General features: G+C 37.6%; 1 protein-coding gene across 3 annotated transcripts in view; it reads left to right on the top strand.

Moving 5' to 3' along the window:
* The window catches only part of exoc6 (exocyst complex component 6), a 200750-nt gene that overhangs the window by 99454 nt on the left and 79008 nt on the right, over positions 1-22288 (top strand). For all 3 annotated transcript variants that reach the window (XM_039771011.1, XM_039770996.1, XM_039771004.1), the window contains exons 13-15: positions 484-581; positions 11452-11557; positions 17700-17809. In XM_039771011.1, coding sequence (XP_039626945.1) covers positions 484-581; positions 11452-11557; positions 17700-17809 — 314 coding nt within the window. The remainder of the gene's footprint in view (positions 1-483; positions 582-11451; positions 11558-17699; positions 17810-22288) is intronic.

The raw sequence follows: 22288 nt of genomic DNA on the forward strand, positions 1-22288 counted from the left end.
GATCCTTAATTACCACTTCCTGGACTTTCTTTACATTTGCAACTTCTGCTGTATGTAATTTGTGAAATTTTTCTGGAACTTTTGAAATATCTAAATGGATTAAAATTCATAGTTTTAGGCATAAAGAGTGGGTACATATGCATGATATTTCTTCTTTTTTATGGATGAGTTTTTACAATAAGCACAATATGTGTAAGAATGTTAGTTCTTTTAATGATTTGGGCCAGTAGTGAAACACTAGATAGTTTGTGGTCACCTGTACAACAACTGCATACAGTAAATAAATCACCCTTTATATGTGGTGGTTAATTTCCATAGAATTATATCCATACTGTATACTTTTATTTAACAGTGCAAAGTTTACTTCATTTTTAATGGTGATTACATTTATTTAAGCAGCAAAGATTTTTTCCAATTGCTATTTAATGTAAGATTTGAGGTAATCATAAAAAAATGTGTTTTGTATATTTTTACTCTTTCAAGGGTTATGGCTTTCCAGTAAACAGACTGTTTGACCTTCTTTTTGAAATAAGAGATCAGTATAATGAGACTCTTTTAAAAAAGTGGGCTGGAGTTTTCAGGTAAGTGAGTTGAAATAAAAAAAGGTTTGTTGGTACAAATGCCTTTTTTATTTTATAGGTTGTGGGCTGTCATTTTAATTCTCTGCTGATTTTCTTGTTAGAGAGGTTCTTATTCACTATTTATTGCATCAGCTGAATGCATACTGCAAACCTGAGAATGTTAACTGGTAGCTCTTTGATTCAGGTGTCTGTTATAAGCAGAAACTAACAGTCTGCATGTTATAAAACATAACATAATATTTTCCTAACATTAAATATGACAGTAACATACAGTATTTCAGAAGTCTATTATATTTAAAGATAATTTGTCAATATTAATATCTTAGTTAATTAAATTATATCCACTGCTTTTATAATGGATACCTAAAGTGTAACCTGTGACTATCCAGTTATTTGATTATTTCCATTTAAATATTAACTAATAAACAGAGTAAATGAGAGCACAGTGAATTGAGTGCTTATTGGATAAGATGAAGCAGCTAGTAATCTAAAGTAGAGCTAATACTTTGATAGCTTAAGCAAGACGCATTGGGAGAGGTCTTCAAGAGATGCCCGAAGGTCAGTAGACATATTAGTGGAAAGCTTGTTCTGCCACTTGGGAGTAAGAAGTGAAAATGACATATCCTTTCTACTGTGCCTGGAGATGGGAGGCACATTAAAGGAGCAGGCTAATGCAATACAGACAATTTGTGAAGGAACATACCGAGAGACAAGAGTTTTGAAATGGATCATGGCAGCAGTGGGATTCCTATGATAAAAACAAAGCAGAGTGAGCAGTTTAAGTGTAGCAAGGAAAAATATACCAGAAGGGCAGAATAGATAGAAAGATAAGCAGGAGTGGTCAGATAGCAGCTGTAGGGAGTCCTAAAAACATAACTATACAGTAATAAAACCTAAAGGGAGTAGGGGCCTAAACAAGGAGATGGGTTTTATAGTTGGAGAGGAAGGAAAGCATCTAATGGATGTTGTGGACAAAAAATTAGTAACAGTAAGACAGTGAGGTTGTAAGTGTAAGCAAAAGAATTGCCCAGAGTCTCACCAAGCTTCTCGGCAGAAGGTAAAGTTGAGAGGGGGTGACATGTTTTTAGAGAATGGTAACCATGTAAAACAAAGGAATTAACTATAACTCTACATCCACCTGCACCATGATATTAAACAAGAACTCACAGAACACAAAATGTTGATGTAGATCTATACTAATAAAAGGCAAAGCCCTCACTCACTCACTCACTCACTCACAAACTTATCACTAATTCTCCAACTTCCCGTGTAGGTAGAAGGCTGAAATTTGGAATAAGGCTTATTCCTTACAGCTTGCTTACAAAAGTTAAGCAGGTTTCATTTAGAAATTCTACACATAACGGTCATAACGATCAACAACGTCCGCCATGTTGAACTTTCTTATTCACGGCCCCATCTTCACGAAATTTGGTAGGTGGCTTCCCTGCGCTAACCGAAACCAATGTACGTACTTATTTCGGTGGTATGACGCCACTGTCAGCCGCCATATTGAACTTTCCAACGTCACTAATTCTCCAACTTCCTGTGTAGGTAGAAGGCTGAAATTTGGTACTTATTTCGGTGGTATGATGCCACTCTCGGCCGCCATATTGAACTTTTCAGCGGTCTTTGTTACTTATGGGCCCATCTTCAAGAAATTTGGTACGCAACGCTAACTGAATCCTACTTACGTACATATATACGTCCATAGCCTGCAGCTCAGTCACCGTGTGAGGCGGTGTTGGGTCCCCCATCCCAACGCCTCCCATGTTGTTGGCTGCCTGCCTATATAAGGTCATCCGTCGCTCCAGTCTCTACACTCCCTTCCTTGCTTCGCCACGGGATTCACGTCTCCCTGCTGATAACTACAGCCTTTTTATTTAATCCACGGCTTCTCCACTGTTTTATTGTTCATTTATCACAATTATAGTTATTGTGTAGGTATTTTAGACTTACTTTACATTGTTCAGGTACCCATTTCCTTTATCATTCCAACCGTACCTCCATTAACATGTCTATCGAGGTGATCACCATCGATCAAAGAACTGTCACTTACCGAGTGGTTTCCATGCCCGGAGATGGCACCTACCTTTTCCATTCTTTTTGTTACATATTGCACGGCCATATCAGGCTCACTCTTGATATCCGGAGGAACATTGTGTCTTATGTATTGTGTCTTATTGAACCTGGGACAGGTTCAACGTGTGGACTGATGATGGTACAGGAGATAATTATACTACACAGGAGCACTATAAGAGTGAAATGCTTAAGACCTTCACCTATGCATCTGCATGTGAGTTGATGGCTGCCGCTGAATTGTTTGGTTGTCGCTTTCAAGTGTACCGAAATGACCAAATATTTTACACCTTTCGACAACCGCCAATGCCTCTTAAACATCTTAGATTGACAGGTGACGATTTCAGTAGTGGACACTTTGATGTTTATGAATGTTTAAACTCTCAAAAGCTGGATGTGAAGTTATCGATGAAACCGGTTGTATACTTACAACGCTTGACAGATGCCGAATGTCTCTTCAACACAAGTCCTACAAATACTGTCGTAATTGAAACAAACCATGAAACTCAAACCGATTATGACAGCAGCAATCCAAGCTGTGAGATTTGAAACAAGATTACTGTTCACATGGCCAACTGTACGTTGCATGCTCAAGAGTAAGCTCAGCGCACAGCTTATTACAACCAGAGGGCCGAACTGACAATGTGGTATACAAAGAGATCCTTAACAAATAATTATTGGTATATTTTCCCTTAGTTTAAAAGGTTTAATTTTCTTCTTAATAAAAATTTTAAGGCAGTACTTCACCGCTGCGAAGCGCGGGTATTTTGCTAGTTTATTTATAAAACTTAATAAGAATATTAGAAAAAACTGTAAGTGAATCAAAATTCATATAGATATAACCATCAGGTATATTTTTTGAAATTTTATTTAATAATTTGACTGCCCATTTAAAAGACAGGTGCTCTGTTCACTTTGCACCCAATGCTGATTTCATATGCCCTAGAATTGAATTAAGCAGGTTCAGCAACTACAAGGCAGGAAAAATGGATGCAATTACTGTTGACAATAACAGAGTCTTAGTTTTCTGTAATTCTTATTAAAAGATCAATAGGTATACCTTGCTAGTACTGGTTTGGACCTCCTTTTGTCTTCAGAACTGCCGTACTTCTTGATGGCATAGGTGCTGGAAACATTCCTCAGGGATATTGGTCCATACTGACACAATAACGTTGCGCAGTTGCTTCAGATTTGTTAGCTACACATCCATGATGCAAATCTTCCATTCCTCCACATCCCAAAGGTGCTCTGTTGGATCTGGTGACTGGGGAGGCCATTTGAGTACAGGGAACTCATTGCCATGTTCAAGAAACCAGTCAGAGATGGTTTCATCTTTGTGACATGGTGCATTGTCCTGTTGGAAATAGCCATTAGTGCATGGGTACACTGCGGTCATAAATGGATACACATGGTCAGCAACTATACTCAAGTAGGCTGTGGCTTTTAAACAATGCTTATTTGGCACTAAGGGGCCCAAAGTGTGCCAAGAATATATCCCCTACACCACTATACCACCACCACCAGTCTGAACAATTGATTCAAGACTGGATGGATCCATGCTCTTATCTTGTTGATTCCAAATACAGACCCTTCCATCTGAATATCACAGCTGAATTCAAGACTCGTCAGACCAGGCAATGGTTTTCCAGTCTTCTATTGTCCAGTCTTGGTGAGCCTTTGCAAATTGCAGACTCAGTTGCCTGCTCTTATCTAACAGGAGTGGCACCCGGCGTGCTGTCCTGCTGCTGTTGTCTATCTGCTTCCAAGTTCGACGTGTTGTGTATTCTGAGATGCTCTTCTACATGCCTTGGTGGTAACAAGTGGTTGAGTTACTGTTGCCTTTCTATCAGCTCAAACCAGTTTGGTCATTCTCCTTTGACTTCTGGCATCAACAAGGCATTTTCATCCAGAGAACTGCTTCCTCACTAGATATTTTCCCTTTTTTGGACCATTCTCTGTAAAACCCAGTAGATCAGCAGTTTCTGAAATATATAGACTAGCCTGTATGGCACCAACAACCATGCCACATTCAGATTCACTTAAATCCCCTTTCATCCCCATTATGATGCTTTGAACATCAGCAGGTCATCTTGACAGTGCCTAAATGCATTGAGTTCCTGCCAAGTGATTGGCTGATTAGATATTTACATTAACAAACAGTTGAACAGGTGTACCTAATAAAGTGAAGCGGTGAGAGTGTGTGTGTGTTTGCATGCGTGCATGTGTGTGTGTATATGTATACAGGGTGAGTCAAAATTATGTTAACAATTGAATGGCAGGAACAATTTATTCACAAAACATACTTCATATGTGCAAGATGATTTACAGGAATGTCTCAACCTGATCGCCAACGTGTTCAACACATGTACCATATGTGGCACATAAATTGCCCACCAAAATTGTATATAAATATATACATAGCAGTGACATTAGTGTTAACATAATTTTGACTCACCCTGTATATATACTGTATATATATATATATATATATATATACTGTATATGAGAGAGAGAGTGAGAGTTATTTATAATCATTAATGCAAAGACCAACTTTTTAAACATTTTTGAAATCTTAGCCATTCCAGTAGAATTTTACCATAAAACAATGAAATTTTGATAGCACATATTTTAATTAATTTCAATTATTTATCTGACTTGACTGGTGCTTAGTCCATTACTAAGGGTTTTATTGTAAAGTACACTCTGGCTCTGCAGTGATGTGGTAGAAAATGTGAGTTAAGAAAATGGAGACATGGAGTTGTATCAAGTCAAAAGTGATGTTTGATGATGTCTGTGATGTATAGCTCATTGAGATGTGTAATTTTTTGGTATATTTTATAAAATATTGTACTGAATTATTCTAAAGTGTACACTGATTTGGCATGATCACCAGATACTGATTGACATAAGACCCAGAACCTTATATTTTAGATGTCAGTGCTGTTGGAGGATAGAAAGGGCAGGCAGCACACTCTTGAGGTTCAGGTTACACGTACACAGATTGCCACTGTGTAAAACCATGCTGGCAGACATGTAGTTGTTTAACCGGAGGATGATGAATAGCAGTACCCCATTTGATTCAAAATGGAATTTGACTGATGCATGCTATTCTTTCAAGAAAAGTGTGAAAGACCATGTATTAGTGTTACAGAGATTCCAATGTTTGAAGTCACTTTTTTTGAATTACTCAGCTGATTTAGGCAGAACGTTAGAGGTGTGTTTTATGATGTGTATTTTTTGGTACACATATGTTGAAGTTCTGACCTGGGTTCGCTTCCCGGGTCCTCCCTGCGTGGAGTTTGCATGTTCTCCCCGTGTCTGCTTGGGTTTCCTCCGGGTACTCCAGTTTCCTCCCACAGTCCAAAGACATGCAGGTTAGGTGCATTGGTGCTTCTAAATTGTCCTTAATTTAGAATTTGTTTCCTGCCTTGCGCCCTGTGTTGGCTGGGGTTGGCGCCAGCAGAACCCTGTGACCCTGTACTTAGGATATAGCAGGTAGGATAATGGATGGATGTATGTTAAAGTTCTTTTCAAATTTTGCTTCTCTTAACACCTAGTACTTTATGGTTAAGTGCTGGCCTTGTTAAGGGTGTTTCCCTTGTTGTTATGAGGGCTATGAGAATTCAGCTGTAGGCTAACTCTGAAGTGGTCCTGAGAAGATCCTTACATTGCTATCAGTAAACATGTTCAGTACCTGGAGGCTGCATTCATCTTAGGGGATGACTTCAGCCATTGCAATATTAAGAAAGTGCCATTTATGTACTTTCAGTGTATCTCACTTATTACCAATGGAAATACAATCCTGGAGACCGCTTACTCCAATGTTAAATTGACAAACAACTCAATGGTTTGCCCTAAATTTAGTAGGTCTGCCAGCTGCCTGCACACTAATGAAACTGCAGTGCTAATCAGAGATAGAAGAGCAACAGCTAATTGACTACTTTGACACAAGTAAATGAAAAACATTTAAAGACATGTGAAGTATCAGTCTTACTGAGTCAGTAACATCCTGTATTAAAGTCTGTTTGGACAGATGATCTGGTGATACACAAATAAAAATGGTACAGTACACCCCCAAAATTCACGGGGGTTACATTCCCAGAGCACCCGCGAATTGTGAAAAAACGCAACTTTTGGATGTGGTTAAAAAATGCCTTTTAAATGCCTATTTTTATAGTTTAAACCCTTAATACAGTATGCCCCCAAAGCACTTTAATTTCATTGCAAACTCAGATTAATACATTAATACATTACCTAAAAAATTACCTTAATACATTACCTAAAAACAGAATGTAAAGGTAAGCCCGTGTACTGTACAATACTGTAGTGCTATGTCTCCCAGGGTGCTAGAATTTCAAATACCGATGTTACCGCTATACGTACTGTAATTCATGCAAGCACATTATCTTTGGTATGCCCTGTCATACAATTTCATTTAATTAAAATACAGTAAAATGTACGGGTAATCACCAATGATGAATGATATTGATGATGATGATGAAGTAGCAGTATGATGCAGAGGATTTAAAACTCCTTGGGTGGTGCCTCTTCTTCAGGCGCTTCAGGAGGAGTTGTATCTTTGGACAGGTCTTCTTCTGGTGGGGTTTCATGCTGGCTTTTCTTTATAGGTTTCAGAAACATTGTGATAGGAAGTTGCTACATTGTCTCCTGTAGCGAACTGCTGGTACAATTTCTGTGCTTTCTCACGGATGATGTTACCGTCCATGGAGATGTTCTTCTTCCTGCAGTCAGTGATCCACAATGCCAAGGCAGATTCCATCCTGACAATATTTTTATTCCTTGCGGTTGTTACCTTTTTGGCACTATCGCAGAAACTTACAGATATGGTACTCCAGATTGCTGCTTCGTTCTTCTTTATGTAGCGTATGGTGCTTTCATTAATGCTATAGTGGCACGCTACTGCAGCATGACTTTTTAGTTCCCGGAGCAAATCCAGTAGTTCAATCTTCTCCTGGAGTGTTTTAAGCTTCTTCTGCCACTTAGGCTCAGTGCCAGAAGCCTTAGAAGGTGCAGGGCGATTCGGCGACATCTTGTGCGTTTAAGAATAACGAAATAAATACAATAACAAAATGGAAAACACGAGGACACTCAGCTAGAGTCGCGTCACAGGGCAGCAATCAATCAGCAGCAAGGAGAAATGAATAACACTCTCGGATTGGCTACTTTCACCATTTCAAACCGCGTTTCCCTCAGCGGTTGCTTCCTGTTCTCTCTACAGCATAGTATTGCCACGAAAAAAGCCATAAAAAATTGCGGGGGATATTTGCGCTTTCCACTAGCAATTAATAGTTAGGTTGTAAGGAAAAATCCACAAATGACTGAGTCTGCAAACCTTGAACCACAACTTCGCAGGGGTCTACTGTATATATGATAACTAAAAATAAGAATATTGCATATCAATTGGTTAATCCCATTATGACTTTGAGAAAGCTAACACACAGGTAAAAAAGATCCCACAAGAACAGAAAAATACAGTTTGAGGGCAAAGTACAAATGACTAAAACCAGAATTAGAGAAATTATAAAATGAATGGCAGGGAATTTACCAATATTCTCTATCTGAATACATTTTTCATTAATTTTGAAACTTTAATATATATAGTTTTCTCCTAAGGCTCCCAGTGACCCTGAGGGATTTCAAGATTCAACATCATGATCATGTTAAGAGTAATAAATCACCAAAACATTTATTTATATATTTATATATTATTTATATATATATATATATATTTTGTCTCCACAGATAGGTTAACCATTTTAATCATAGACATTTTTCTTGTTTCACCATACTTGACTTTCATACATGCCTCCTTTCAAAAAATAACCATACATTTGTTGCCCAATAAAATCAAAATAGCATGACTAAACATTTAATAATTCAATATATAACATGCACGGTGTTATCTCTTTAAGACTACATTTTGCCCTTAAATATCAAAAAGGTAGGAACACCTATTTTAGTATACTGTCCACTTATGTATGGATGCATAGATTGTAGGTTTAAAAACAAATAACATTTACCATGTAATCCAAACAAACTAGTGATTATACTATAGAAACAAACCGTGAAGTGTGTTTTTAAAGAGTTTGCTACAGGGAAGTTTCTAAACTTTAGAAGCTAGAAGACTTTATTCCAGTGATAACAAAGTGATCGGGTCATCTCTGGTTCCTGTACATTTGTTAGCTCAACGTGCATTCCAGGGAAATTAATGGCAGCAATTATACAAGACAAGACAGAGAAACAAATATGTAGTACAGAGATTTTAGCAAACAGTCATTATACTTACATACAGTATATGCCAGTTTTATAAAGAAGCAGCAAAATCATTTAGTTGCACTGAAGTTTATGATACTGTTTGATTTTATTTTCAAACAGATTTTGATAAGACATCCAGAGAGAGGTAAAATATCAAACTACAACAGGCATGGATGTTAGATGTGCTCAGATATGTGCAGAGTTAGAATAACTACAGTAAATAATGGATTATGGTGCAGATAACTTTCTCTGATTTGGGTGTGGTAAAATGTGCATTCTTGCAGTGGTTAGTGCTAGAAGTCTGCTAAGTGTTCACCCTTCCATTAATAAACCCACTTAATCCTATTCAAGATCACAGAAGCTGAAGCGTATTCCTGCAGCACTGGACACAAAGCAGGAGCCAACTATGAACAATTGTGTTAAAGCACACACCCTGTCAAGCACACACCCACACTCACTCTTGCTTACACCCGACAAATTTACAGTCACTAGTTAGACTAACTTAAATGTCTTTGGATTACCCAGACAAAAGGTAGAAACACAGTTCATCACATAAAGGGTGCATTGATTGCAATTCATAATATTTAAACAAAATTTACAATACGGGCAGATGTGTGTCCAACTTAGTTTAATGTAAATAAATATAAAGTACTATATACAGAAAATGAAAATGTTAAATATATTTGCCCAATTAGAGGTTCAGAACTAGAAAGTACTGATAAAGAGAATGGCTAGTCCTAGTGGACTTTGCACTTTTCATGTTCATGTTTTCATGTTCTTGCCATACTCAAGCAAAGAAAGTATTCATGATAAATACAAGACTGGCGATACTGTCTTGCAGGAGGCAACCTCTGAAAGTAGGGTTTACATTGGCATAACACTCTTATCATCTGGGCCAGTGGTTTTGAAGGTCGGTGTTAGAGACCCCCTGTCTCCAGGATTTTTGTGTCATTCTTAGTCAGTGAGTCATCCTTGCTTTGAATTGATTTCATTTAGAAGTTTATAAGTTAGAATTATCAAATAATTCTAAGAAATTCATAAATACAGCCTTTGTATTCTTTTGAAATTTTCCTTTTAATTCAACATGTTGTATAGAGTTTGCTCCCTTATTTGTATCCAAATAATAATGATTACCAATGAGCAGTGCAGATACACATGCAAAAAAACACTGAATGCTAAAAAGGAACAATTACTTAACTGTCATATTTTATTTGTCTGTTCATTTATATGACAAATGTGAGAAAAAAGAAAATTGTAAAGTAAACTAAAGTTTTAAAGTTTTGGCAAAAATACAGATATTATAGAATTTCTTAAAACAAGAGAGTAAAAAGGACAGCTCACATCAATTAAAAAGTAAAAATAATTTACTTATTGATAAATTGGCTGAACACTGCAGGACTGAACTTAGAAATCACTGGTCAAGGCAATGTGCAGAAGCAATTAATGTTATGTTATTTTGTAAAAACTGCAGAATATACAGTAAATCAAGGGATTTTATGCTGAGTCTGTATACCATTCTACAAAAGTGGCATAGCAGCAATACAATTTGTGCAGAAAAGAACAGCCAAGTACATCTCAAAATTAATCTGACAGGATTTGGGAATTAACCCATTTTTTTGAAAATTCTTAAAGGCATTCATTAAGGTCAGCAGAATTTCAGTGCAACCATGAATCACATATTCAGGGACTAAGGGGAAGTGTATTAAAAACCTGGGGCCAGGAAGCATTTCTTTAAAGAAAGAGTGTGGTGGGGATAGGATTGGGTCTTGGGGTTGAAGAAGAAAACTTCACAACAATTTAAATGTATCTGTGTGAGATGCTGGAACAACTTAGCTATTATCTAACCAAATAAGCTTGATGGACTGAATGGACTCATATATTTTCTGAACATTTCTTCTATTCTTATGGCTTTTTCAATACCAGCAGTCAAGCAATGTACAATATTGATTCAAAGATTAACAGAGTGCAATGTCTGATGATATAATCCTCTGTGTGTAGAGTACAAGTCAAAAGAATGTAAACAAGCTGCATAGCAAACTTGTGACACCACATACAGTATGAAGTATTGCGAGTGATTCTGGTCTCTACATTACAAGAGGAATCCCAAAGAAGTTCTAGAAGACTGATTCCAGGATTGCAGATTTTGAGCTATAAACAAAGGTTGAACAAATTACAAAATTTTCAGCTGTTACTAATTGAGAATAAGACATGACACAATATATTCTCAAATCTAATTAATCCAATTCATAGTCCGAGAAGGCTGCATCCTACCATGATAAGCACAAGGCAGCTTAGAAGTGTTTAAAATTATGACAAGAGATGTATTGTAGGTGATATCTATTACTTTAAAGTCGGTGTTCAACAACATAGGCCTTCCATTTTATATTTATGTGACTAGGGAACACATCATTAAATACCTATCATTATAATGCTTTTGTAAACATATTAAACATCTGCACATATAAATGTTTACTATAATTTCCTTGATATTACTGTTGTTTTGTGTTATATTATCTAGGGAAATATTTGAGTCGGACAACTACAGCCCTATTCCAGTAGAAAATGAGGAAGAATATAAAAGTGTAATTAGTAGATTTCCATTCCATGATGCAGAAATTGAAAAGGTTGGTATAATAATAATTCTGTTGAGAGTTGGTAAGTAGCTTGGAATGAGAAGTGTTATGTTATACTATCTATTCTTTTGCTACTAGGGTTTGTACATTTTATGTTCATTATGCAGCATTAATCACATGGCTTTTTGTAGGAAAATTGTTGAAAATAATGACTTTTTTTCTTTTTCTTCTTTTTTTCTTTATTTTAACAAAGTGGTGTGGAATATATTTTAATGAATGACAAATTGATCTGTGTTTACCTTACTGCATGGTGAAATGCCTTTTCCTTTAATAATATTTATTTATATATATATATATATATATATATACAGTATCTCACAAAAGTGAGTACACCCCTCACATTTTGTAAATATGTTATTATATCTTTTCATGGGCCAACACTGAAGATATGACACTTTGATACAATGTAAAGTAGTCCGAGTACAGCTTGTGTAACAGTGTAAATTTGCTGTCTCCTCGAAATAACTCAACACACAGCCATTAATGTCTAAACCGCTGGCAACTAAAGTGAGTACACCCCTAAGTGAAAAATGTCCAAATTGTCCCCAAAGTGTAAATATTATGTGTGGCCACCATTATTTTCCAGCACTGCCTTAACTCTCTTGGGCATGGAGTTCACTAGAGCTTCGCAGGTTGTCACTGGAATCCCCTTCCACTCCCCCATGATGACATCACAGAGCTGGTGGATGTTAAAGACCTTGCGCTCCTCCACCTTCTGTTTGAGGATGCCCCACAGATGCTCAATAGGGTTTAGGACTGGAGACATGATTGGCCAGTCCAGCACCTTTACCCTCAGTTTCTTTAGCAAGGCAGTGGTTGTCTTGGAGGTGTGTTTGGGGTCATTATCATGTTGGAATACTGCCCTGCGGCCCAGTTTCTGAAGGAAGATAATCATGCTCTGTATGTCACAGTAGATGTTGGCATTCGTGGTTCCCTCAATAAACTGTAGCTCCCCAGTGCCGGCAGCACTCATGCAGCCCCAAACCATGACATTCCCACCACCATGCTTGACTTGACTGTAGGCATGACACACTTGTCTTTGTACTCCTCACCTAGTTGCCACCACACACGCTTGACACCATCTGAACCAAATAAGTTTATCTTGGTCTCATCAGGCCACTGGACATGGTTCCAGTAATCCATGTCCTTATTCTGCTTGTCTTCAGCAAACTGTCTGCAGGCTTTCTTGTGCGTCATCTTTAGAAGATGCTCCTTCTGGGACGACAGCCATGCAGACCAATTTGATGCAATGTGTGGCTTATGGTCTGAGCACTGACCGACTGACCCCCACCCCTTCAACCTCTGCAGCAATGCTGGCAGCACTCATACATTTATTTTCAAAAGACAACCTCTGGATATGACGCTGAGCATGTGCACTCAACTTTTTTGGTCGAACATGGCGTGGCCTGTTCTGAGTGTAACGTGTCCTGTTAACTTCTGTCTGGTCTTGTCCACCTTGCTGCAGCTCAGTTTCAGGGTGTTGGCAGTCTTCTTATAGCCTCGGCTATCTTTATGTAGAGCAACAATTCTTTTTTTCAGATCCTCAAGAGAGTTCTTTGCCATGAGGTGCCATGTTGAACTTCCAGTGACCAATATGAGAGAGTGTGAGAGCGATAACACCAAATTTAATAGACCTGCTCCCCCATTCACACCTGAGACCTTGTAACACTAACGAGTCACATGACACCGGGGAGGGAAAATGGCTAATTAGGCACAATTTGGACATTTTTCACTTAAGGGTATACTCATTTTTGTTGCCAGCGGTTTAGACATTAATGGCTATGTGTTGAGTTATTTTGAGGGGACAGCACATTTACACTGTTATACAAGCTGTACACGGACTACTTTACACTGTATCAAGGTGTCATATCTTCAGTGTTGTCCCATGAAAAGATATAATAAAATATTTACAAAAATGTGAAGGGTGTACTCACTTTTGTGAGATACTGTATATATATTTTGTTTTTCTTGGTTTCTTCAGGGCACGCACAGGATTTTATTAGTAATCTTGAGTTTCAACATTGACATTAAGTATTTGTAAAGTTGCAAATTTCTATTTGTAAAGTTATAAAGAAATCTTAAAAACAAAATTCCATAGTATAAAGAAAATGATCCATCACTTGACATTTAGCACACCATAACACTAACTGAAGCAAATGTTAAGTGAAGTCAGTAGTTCACCATCATTATAGTTAAAATATCTGGCATATAACAGTAATATGTTCAACACTGAAAAGTCTTGAATGCAACTAATATTTTACTCAAGAATCTAAGCAGTTGTTGTAATCAAGGCGTTTAGCACTGTAAAGTCATTCTGCATTTGCAAACATACTACTGCAAATACAGATGCTATGAGCTAATTATTTGAATCTTTAAAAATCCACAGCAGTGCATTCACCAAGAAGTAGTAATGATTTTTATGATCCTTGCAGAAGAGCATCATTTCAAATTAACAAGATGTTTAATACAGTTTTCAAAGATGTAAGAGAGAAAAATGCTTCAAAGCATGCACAGATATATACCAGCTTTTTCATCCTTTGCATTTTTCTTCTTCCTAATCTAAATATAAAACCTAATTTACCTATATGTTATAAATTAAATTTTAAAATATATACTAATTATCTTTGAAATGTGTGCAACTCACTTTAAAAAATAATTGTTTAAAAAAGTTTTGATCATAACAGGGACTTAAAAAATGTCAGTGTTTTCCCTTATTAAATAGCACTATTAAGGCAAATATTCAGAACAAGTCTTAACAAGAATGTATACACTATAGCAAGGCTCTCCTCTTTCTTTGTCAAATTGATTTCTATTAAGCAAGCATTGAAATTAAAGACAGTGTTTGTTTTTGACAAACCAAAGACTTCATGCTTCCTGAAACTTGACCACTGATTTGGTTTAATCTCTTATTTTTCATTACACCTGTTAGGTTTTTATGGTAAATGTTTACTTTATACAGTCCTAACAACTTGAGAAATTGTCCTCATCCGAAACTTCCAGTCATAGCAGCTTTAGTTTACTTTGAAGGAGGAGACACAATGGAGAGTTTTGTATGTGCACAATTTTACATAACATCACCTTTTTAATGGATGTTTTATAATGGGTTTTTAAAATTATTTATAATATCATAGTGTTATTTTAAGAAACACTACTTTGGGAATGCAAAGATTTGAGGGGGAAAGTCAAGATGATGCCTGTATTTAGTACATACAAACTGGTGTAATGTGGTCTGTTTAATCATGGAAGCTTTTGGGGTGACCCTGTCCTAGAGCACAGTCCCTATTTGAGACAGTACATACCTAAAATCTCAGTGTTTGTTAAGCTGCTTCTAGAGGTATGTGACTCGCATAGCCAAAAGTACTGAACAGAAGCAGAGCACGGCTTTTGCTGTTAGCACTGACATTTGTTCCTGTTGCTGGCATGCATGAAGAGCAGACCTTGCTATTGTTTTTGGCCTTTAAGAATAATGATTAATATCAATTCAAGTATACTGTGATGTTGAATTTTATTTTTAAGCTTGTTTTGCACAAAATGATACAGTAATATATGTCTCAGGCTTTTCACACACACAATATACAATATTTAAGTTCAACCAAGGCTGTCAAAAGTTGTTCAGCTTTTTAATTGTTGTTGTTTATCTGTAGTACTTGGGTGTTGTACGGTGTTAGCCATTATGAATGTAGAGAAAAGCCAAGCAAAATTAGACCTTTTATTGGCTAACTAAAAAGATTACAATATGCAAGCTTTCAAGGCAACTCAGGCCCCTTCTTCAGGCAACCTTAATATTACTGCACTATTATCCTTATGCACTTTCAAAACTGTATCACTATAGTTAGCAAGAACTGATATTATTTGTGGATTATTTTTTTATAATGCAAAATACAGATTTATGCTTTACTCAGATATTGACAGTTTTTTAAATTGATAATAAGCATCTTGCATGAAGAAGGGGCCTGAGTTGCCTCGAAAGCTTGCATATTGTAATCTTTTTAGTTAGCCAATAAAAGGTGTCATTTTGCTTGGCTTTTGTTTTTTATCTAAAAATTATAAATTTCTTTTTCCTGTGAATATAGTTGGTTAATAGATCTTATTAACATTGGAAACATTTTTTTTATATAACTTGCCTTGATTTCTGCTTTTACATCAACAAAAGCAAAAATTTCAATGAAGGTTAATAGATTTTGATATCATTGTGCATGCCAAAGTTAAAATACTAACTTTAATCACTTTAGTAGAATGATTTGTATAAGAAAATATAGGTATAAAAAATCTGTTTCTTAGAAAAAATCAGATGAGCAATTTGTGGGCAGTCTATTTCAGTTACGTAGCAGTTTATAGCAACTGAGGTTAGCTGAAGCTTGGATGTCTGTTATGGTTTTACAGTTTAAAAAATAAAGTCCTGACACATTTATATTAGGTGTTATACAGCATACCGAAAGATATTCATTTTAAAATGTAGGGTAAGCAATAATGCTGGGATGGTATTTGTGCTTCTCTTTGTACCTATAAAGGAATTGTTACTGCGTACATAAAAGCAGATTCAATTAAACACATCACTGGCATTGAATCCTTACTTTCCAATAACTACACCGGTATATTTTATTTTTTCTTCCCATCATCAGTAGCGGCTTTTTACAGTTGTGTTTTGTACAGTGTGATGCATTAATATAAATTTCTGTTAACCTTTGTGAAATGTACAGGTTGTGTAAGAAAAAAGACCAATTAAATGTAAAAATGTTTGGGGTAATTACAGCTAACTCTGTTTTAACAGTCATTGGTCTAAAGAAAGCAGACAAGTTTTTGAGTTGGACAACACTTTAGTCATTCAAAACTGTGGTAATATTCAAGACCCAGCAAAGTTTAGATTTCAGTTTTTTTTTTATTTTTTTCACTTTGTCATTATAGGTTATTGAGTATATGTTGATAGGCAGAAATGACAAATTTATCAATTTAAAATTAAATCTGCAACACAACAATGTGTACAGAAATGAAATTTGTCTGAATCTTTTCAAATTCACTGTATGTATTAGTATTATGCTTTTTTGATGTACTTCTATTAAACTTCAATTTATCAAAAAGAAAAATGACTACTGAAAATGGAAAAACATCATTGCCATTTTCACTTTTTCACTTTTCCAGTAGAGAATACTCATCACAAGGCTGGGTTGTTCCGGTCCTCCTTGTGAGTGGTTTAATAAGGACAAACTATTTACTCAAACAACCTCAATATTATTTTTTATATTGTCAGTGTATATCTCTATATTATAATAAAAAAAAAATCCTGGGACGAGACGTGACTTTTTCAGAGAGATACTTTCACGTCCCGCAAGACGAGACTTTGTGCCAAGAGATTTAACCACGCCTGGGGCTGAAAATAAAAGACAAAGAGTAGATGACAAAGTAGAATGTCGTAAAGAATTCAGAAACGTTGGCACAATACACATGCAGAGCAGGTTAGAGATAATGAAAGTACTAAAATTTGAAACTCTCAAAAAAAGATCACATTAGCACAAGCAAACGGAAATTATTACTCGGTGAAATAACGGAACAGCTAGAGATCAAATATTGTTCGGATTTAAACTTTAAGTCTAAGACTCTAAGACTTGTAGATCGTCTAATTTGTGTTGCCACCAGGGTAAAGAAGTGTTTCTTCTCAATGAAGATGTGTATCCGCAAGAAGTAAATGATTTGTTGTTTGGTTAAAGTGAAATCCACATACGCGAGTGGCAGAGACGCGAAGTGGCTGATGCATATCACAAGCCGGAATGGGGTTGGCGAGCAAAGCAACCAGAGGGTGAAGCCCGCTAGTTTGTCCACATAATCAAAAGTATTAGACATATGGCTACTTTAATAAAGTACTTTTTCACAAATGTTTTTTATGACCTGAGGGTTTATGCTTTAATGAAGCATTACTTGGAGTTTTCTGAGAACTGGGCCTGGTTCACTAATAATTTTGTTATGATGCTATTAAAAAAGTTCTTTTAGACTTTAGATATCAGTTCCCTTTATGAAGACATTCCTTATAATAGAAAATGAATTGCCGTCTGCAAATCAGTTTTGAAAACTTAGAAAGAAGTGAAAAGCCTGTGTATTTAAATTGTACTTATTTGTTTTATTTGTCTTATTTTAACAGCAACAGTTTCCAAAGAAGCTTCCAATGTCTCAATCAGTGCCTCAAATCTACATCCAGGTGAAAGAGTTCATTTATGCAAGCCTTAAATTTTCAGAATCACTTCATCGCAGGTAATCATTAAGTGAAATTGTTACTAAAAGTACACTTCCTTTTTAGCCTGATAATTATTATTTATAAAATTCTATAATATTTTTCATATAAAGAATGAATAATTAGTAGTAAGTCAGAACAAAATATTCTGTAACTCTTATTTAAAGGAATACTCTTTCTAAAATTTATATTTATTATCCCCTTGTTGTTTGTAGTGATAGTTGAGAAAAAATTTTAAGGTCATGTTTTCATCATTTCATTTCTTAAAGAATGGGGCTTCTATGGAAAGCAACAGTGTATGACAGCAAACAATGTAAAAACATCCATGAAAAAGTCTTACGTTACATGTTACACATAATGTCAGGTCATTCATTCCTATGCTAAAACACATGCATTTTTTCACAATATGTTGTTAAATAAGTACTTTTGGAAAACTGGAACAGAGCACCCAGAAGAAACGTGTTAACGTGGGATTCAGCTTTTGAAATGAAGATCTGCTTTTTATCCTCATTCATTGGTCATTGTCTTCAATTCAAAACCCCATTCCCATATGAAATGGTTGGGTGATCCAGTTTATCGATTTGTAAGATGATTCAAACACACAATATTTGCATTAAATCCTATTCCAAAGCCCATCCAAAGGTGGCAATATGCTGTTCTTCTGGAACAATAGCGTTGATCACAAAGAAAATAGTGGAAGCAAGGGACCAGTGCCTTATTTACCACTATATTGCCTGGGTTTGATCAAAAACTAACTGCAGAATTTAATTGAGGTGAACATCCATTACTTAGATAGGATTTTCATCTAGAGCACATATTCATCCCAAGGGAAGATTAAGTTCTGGGTCTGACTGATGCAGGATTAATTTCTGTCTCAGACTTGACTGTAAATATTCCTCTGAATCATACTGTAATAGATGAAAGACTTTCAAGCAAATACAGGTTTAATTTTGTTGTATTTTATTAATAGAGCCCCTTAGGAAAAATAAATGTTTAAGAAAGTGCAGTGTCTACCCCCATTCAGCAGAGTGGAGGCTCTTCTAATGTAAATTTGTAGCCTGAAGCAAGCTCTCCAGTAGAGTTTTGTCAGTCCACGTGATGAAAGACAAACTGCCCTTCGTGTTTTTCCATTTCTTTTATACTCATATCCATGTGACCTGAAGGGCCAGACCTTTCACCTGGGGTGTTAGCTTTTGACAAAGATACATCACAACACTCAAGGACTACAGAGTCCTGTTTCAGGCATGTCTGCCCGTACCAGTGTTTTTTAACCAGTGTGCCATGGCATAGTGGTGGACCAGTGAGAGTTACCCAGGTGTGGCATGTTAATTTTAGTAGTAGTTAGATGCCGCTGTGAGTGGCAGCCTTTCCAGCAGCTCCATGTACGACTTTATATTCTTTGTCTTTCTACCTTTTGCTCTATCTCTCTGATCACTGCTACCACTTTCTTTTATGTGGACTCATTTCCTGGAAACTTTTTACTACTTGGGCATGGATTTTTACATGCCGAGACTCAACTCTTCAGGTAGTCAGCTTCTACCACTGAGAACAAAGGCCTGTGCCGGTGTGTTTCCCTATTTACCTGACGAGGTAAGAAGGTCGTATCGTGGCAGCAGAGTCGGCGCTAAGCTAAAGGCTAAGCGGCTAGCGAGGAAGTGGCGATACAAGCCTTCAGCACCTTTTGTGATCCTGGGAAATGTGAACTCACTACCAAATAAAATCGACAAACTGGCTGCGCTGGTGAAAAATGTCAGGACGTAAAGAGAATGTAGTTTGTTGTATTTTTTGTGAAACGTGGCTAACAATAATAATAAATAATAATAATACATTTTATTTATATTGCACTTCATATTTTAGAAATCTCAAAGTCCTACAGAGTAAAAAAACAAAAATAACAAAACAAGAATTGATTCCGTTTAGATTCCGTTTAAAAACATCAGTCGACTGTGGGGCACTCAGGTAGTCCGGGAGGGTGTTCCACAGTCTTGGCGCCACAGATGAAAAAGCCCTATCACCCATACTGCAAAGCTTGGTTCTAGGGACTTGGAGAGTGTTAGTGTGTACAGAGCGGAGAGTGCGTGAGGAGGTATGAGGGGTAAGGAGTTCCTGTAAGTAAAGGGGGGCATGTCCATAGATGCACTGATGGGTGAGGAGAACGACTTTGAACTCAATTCTGAGTGGAACAGGGAGCCAGTGAAGGGTTTTCAGGATTGGAGTGATATGGTCATGCTTTTCCACCCTCATCAGGATCCTGGCAGCGCAATTCTGAATATACTGGAGTCTCTGAATACTCTTGCCAGGAATCCCAATGCACATTACAGTAATCCAGCCTGGAGGAGACAAAGGCATGAACAAGTTTCTCTGCATCTTCCAGGGTGAGAGTTGGTCGGAGTTTAGCGATATTCTTGAGGTGGTAGAAGGAAGACTTACAGAGGTGTTTGATGTGGGCGTCAAAGGTGAGTTGAGGGTCCATTTTAACACCCAAATTGGTGACAGATGTGGAAAGGGGAATGTTTTGGCCAGCGAAAGTGATACTGGTGATGGTAGAAGAGCTGAGATGGTGTCAACTAAGATGGCTTCTGTTTTGGATCTGTTTAGCTGAAGAAAATTGAGCCTCATCCACGCCTCTATCTCCTCAGGCAGGTAGTCAATGTAGATATTGGCAGAGGAACAGTAGAGGGGGTGGGGGTAGTCCTGAGGTAAAGCTGAGTGTCATCAGCATAGCAGTGAAAAGATAAATCATGTCTGCTAATGACATTTCCAAGAGGGAGCATGTAGATGGTAAAAAGGATGGGGCCTAGCACAGAGCCCTGTGGGACACCACAGGTGACGTTGTGGGTATGAGATTTTGCGCTGCCCAGGGCGACATGCTCATTTCTGCCAGTCAGGTAAGATGTGAACCAATTGTGAACATTTCCAGAGAGTCCAATGGTGTATTTTAGGCGGTGAAGGAGAATGTTGTGGTCGATTGTGTCAAAAGCAGCTGTCAGGTCAAGGAGGATGAGTAAAGAAGGGGAACCAGTATCTGCTATTATCAGAAGATCATTGGTGACCCTGACAAGGGCTTTTTCGGTGCTATGGCCAGGGAGGAAACCAGACTGAAACTTTTCAAACAGATTATTCAGTTTGAGGTGATCATGAAGTTGCGTTGCAACTATTTTTTTCCAGAACTTTAGAAAGAAATGGAAGATTGGAGATGGGCCTATAATTGGAGAGAACTTCAGAATCCAGGGTGGGTTTTTTCAGTAGGGGTCTGATGAGAGCAGTTTTTAGTGAAGAAGGAATATGGCCAGCCAAAAGGGACTGGTTTATGATCCTGGTGATAAGTGGAGAGACAGCAGAGATGTTGGCCATCAGGAAAGCTGAGGGGAAAGGGTCCAGGGAACTGGTAGACAGTTTCATTTTCCTGATGACGTCCTCCACCTCTTCCCATTTGGCAACAGAGAAGGAGCAAAGGGGCTGGACAGTCTCAGACAGTAGGTCAACAGTTGGGGGGGCCAGGATATCCGTGGTGGAGAGGTGTAAGTGGATGTTATCAACTTTTTGTTTGAAGAAATTGATGTGCATATTGCACCTCTCATCGGTGGCCTCAGAGTGGGCAGGTGAAGGAGGTCTGAGAAGGTGATTTATAGTTAAAAAAAGTTTTTTGGGGTTTCTGGAACTGTTGCTGATGATGGTGGAATAGAACCTGGACTGTGCAACCTTCAGAGCTTCTGCATACGCCCTCTTGTATTCCCTGTACACCTGTTTGTGGACAGTCAGCCCAGAGGCCTTGAACCCCCGCTCAGACTGAGAAGGTTGGCATCCTTCAACATCTGCAGTAAGATGCTGCAGATGTTCTACCAGACGGTTGTGGCGAGTGCCCTCTTCTACGCGGTGGTGTGCTGGGGTGGCAGCATAAAGATGAAAGACGCCTCACGCCTGGACAAACTTGTTAAGAAGGCAGGCTCTATTGTAGGATTAAAGTTGAACAGTTTAACATCTGTGGCAGAGCAACGGGCACTAAGCAAACTCCTGTCAATCATGAAGAATCCACTGCATCCACTTAACAGTGTCATCTCCAGACAGAGGAGTAGCTTCAGTGACAGACTTTTGTCACTGTCCTGCTCCACTGACAGACTGAGGAGATCGCTCCTCCCCACACTATGCGACTCTTCAATTCCACCGGGCGGAGTAAATGCTAACATTAATTTTATTTAAATTTTTTTCATTTTTATTACTATTTAATTTAATATTGTTTCTTTGTATCAGTATACTGCTGCTGGATTATGTGAATATCCCCTTGGGATTAATAAAGTATCTATCTATCTATCTATCAAGGACACGCCCAGCCGTCTTCTTTTTTTGTAGTTCGCAGGTGTACCAAGGTGCTGAGCACGAGAATGAGATGGACCTGGATGTTAAGGGGGCGTGGAAGTCCAGGAGACTGCTCAGGGACTGGTTGCAAAAGTCCACAAGGTCAGCAACAGAGAGGGAGCTAGTAGGGTCAGAGGAGAGAA

The sequence above is a fragment of the Polypterus senegalus genome, chromosome 1 (genome assembly GCF_016835505.1).
Source record: "Polypterus senegalus isolate Bchr_013 chromosome 1, ASM1683550v1, whole genome shotgun sequence".
Taxonomy (NCBI): Eukaryota; Metazoa; Chordata; class Cladistia; order Polypteriformes; family Polypteridae; genus Polypterus; species Polypterus senegalus.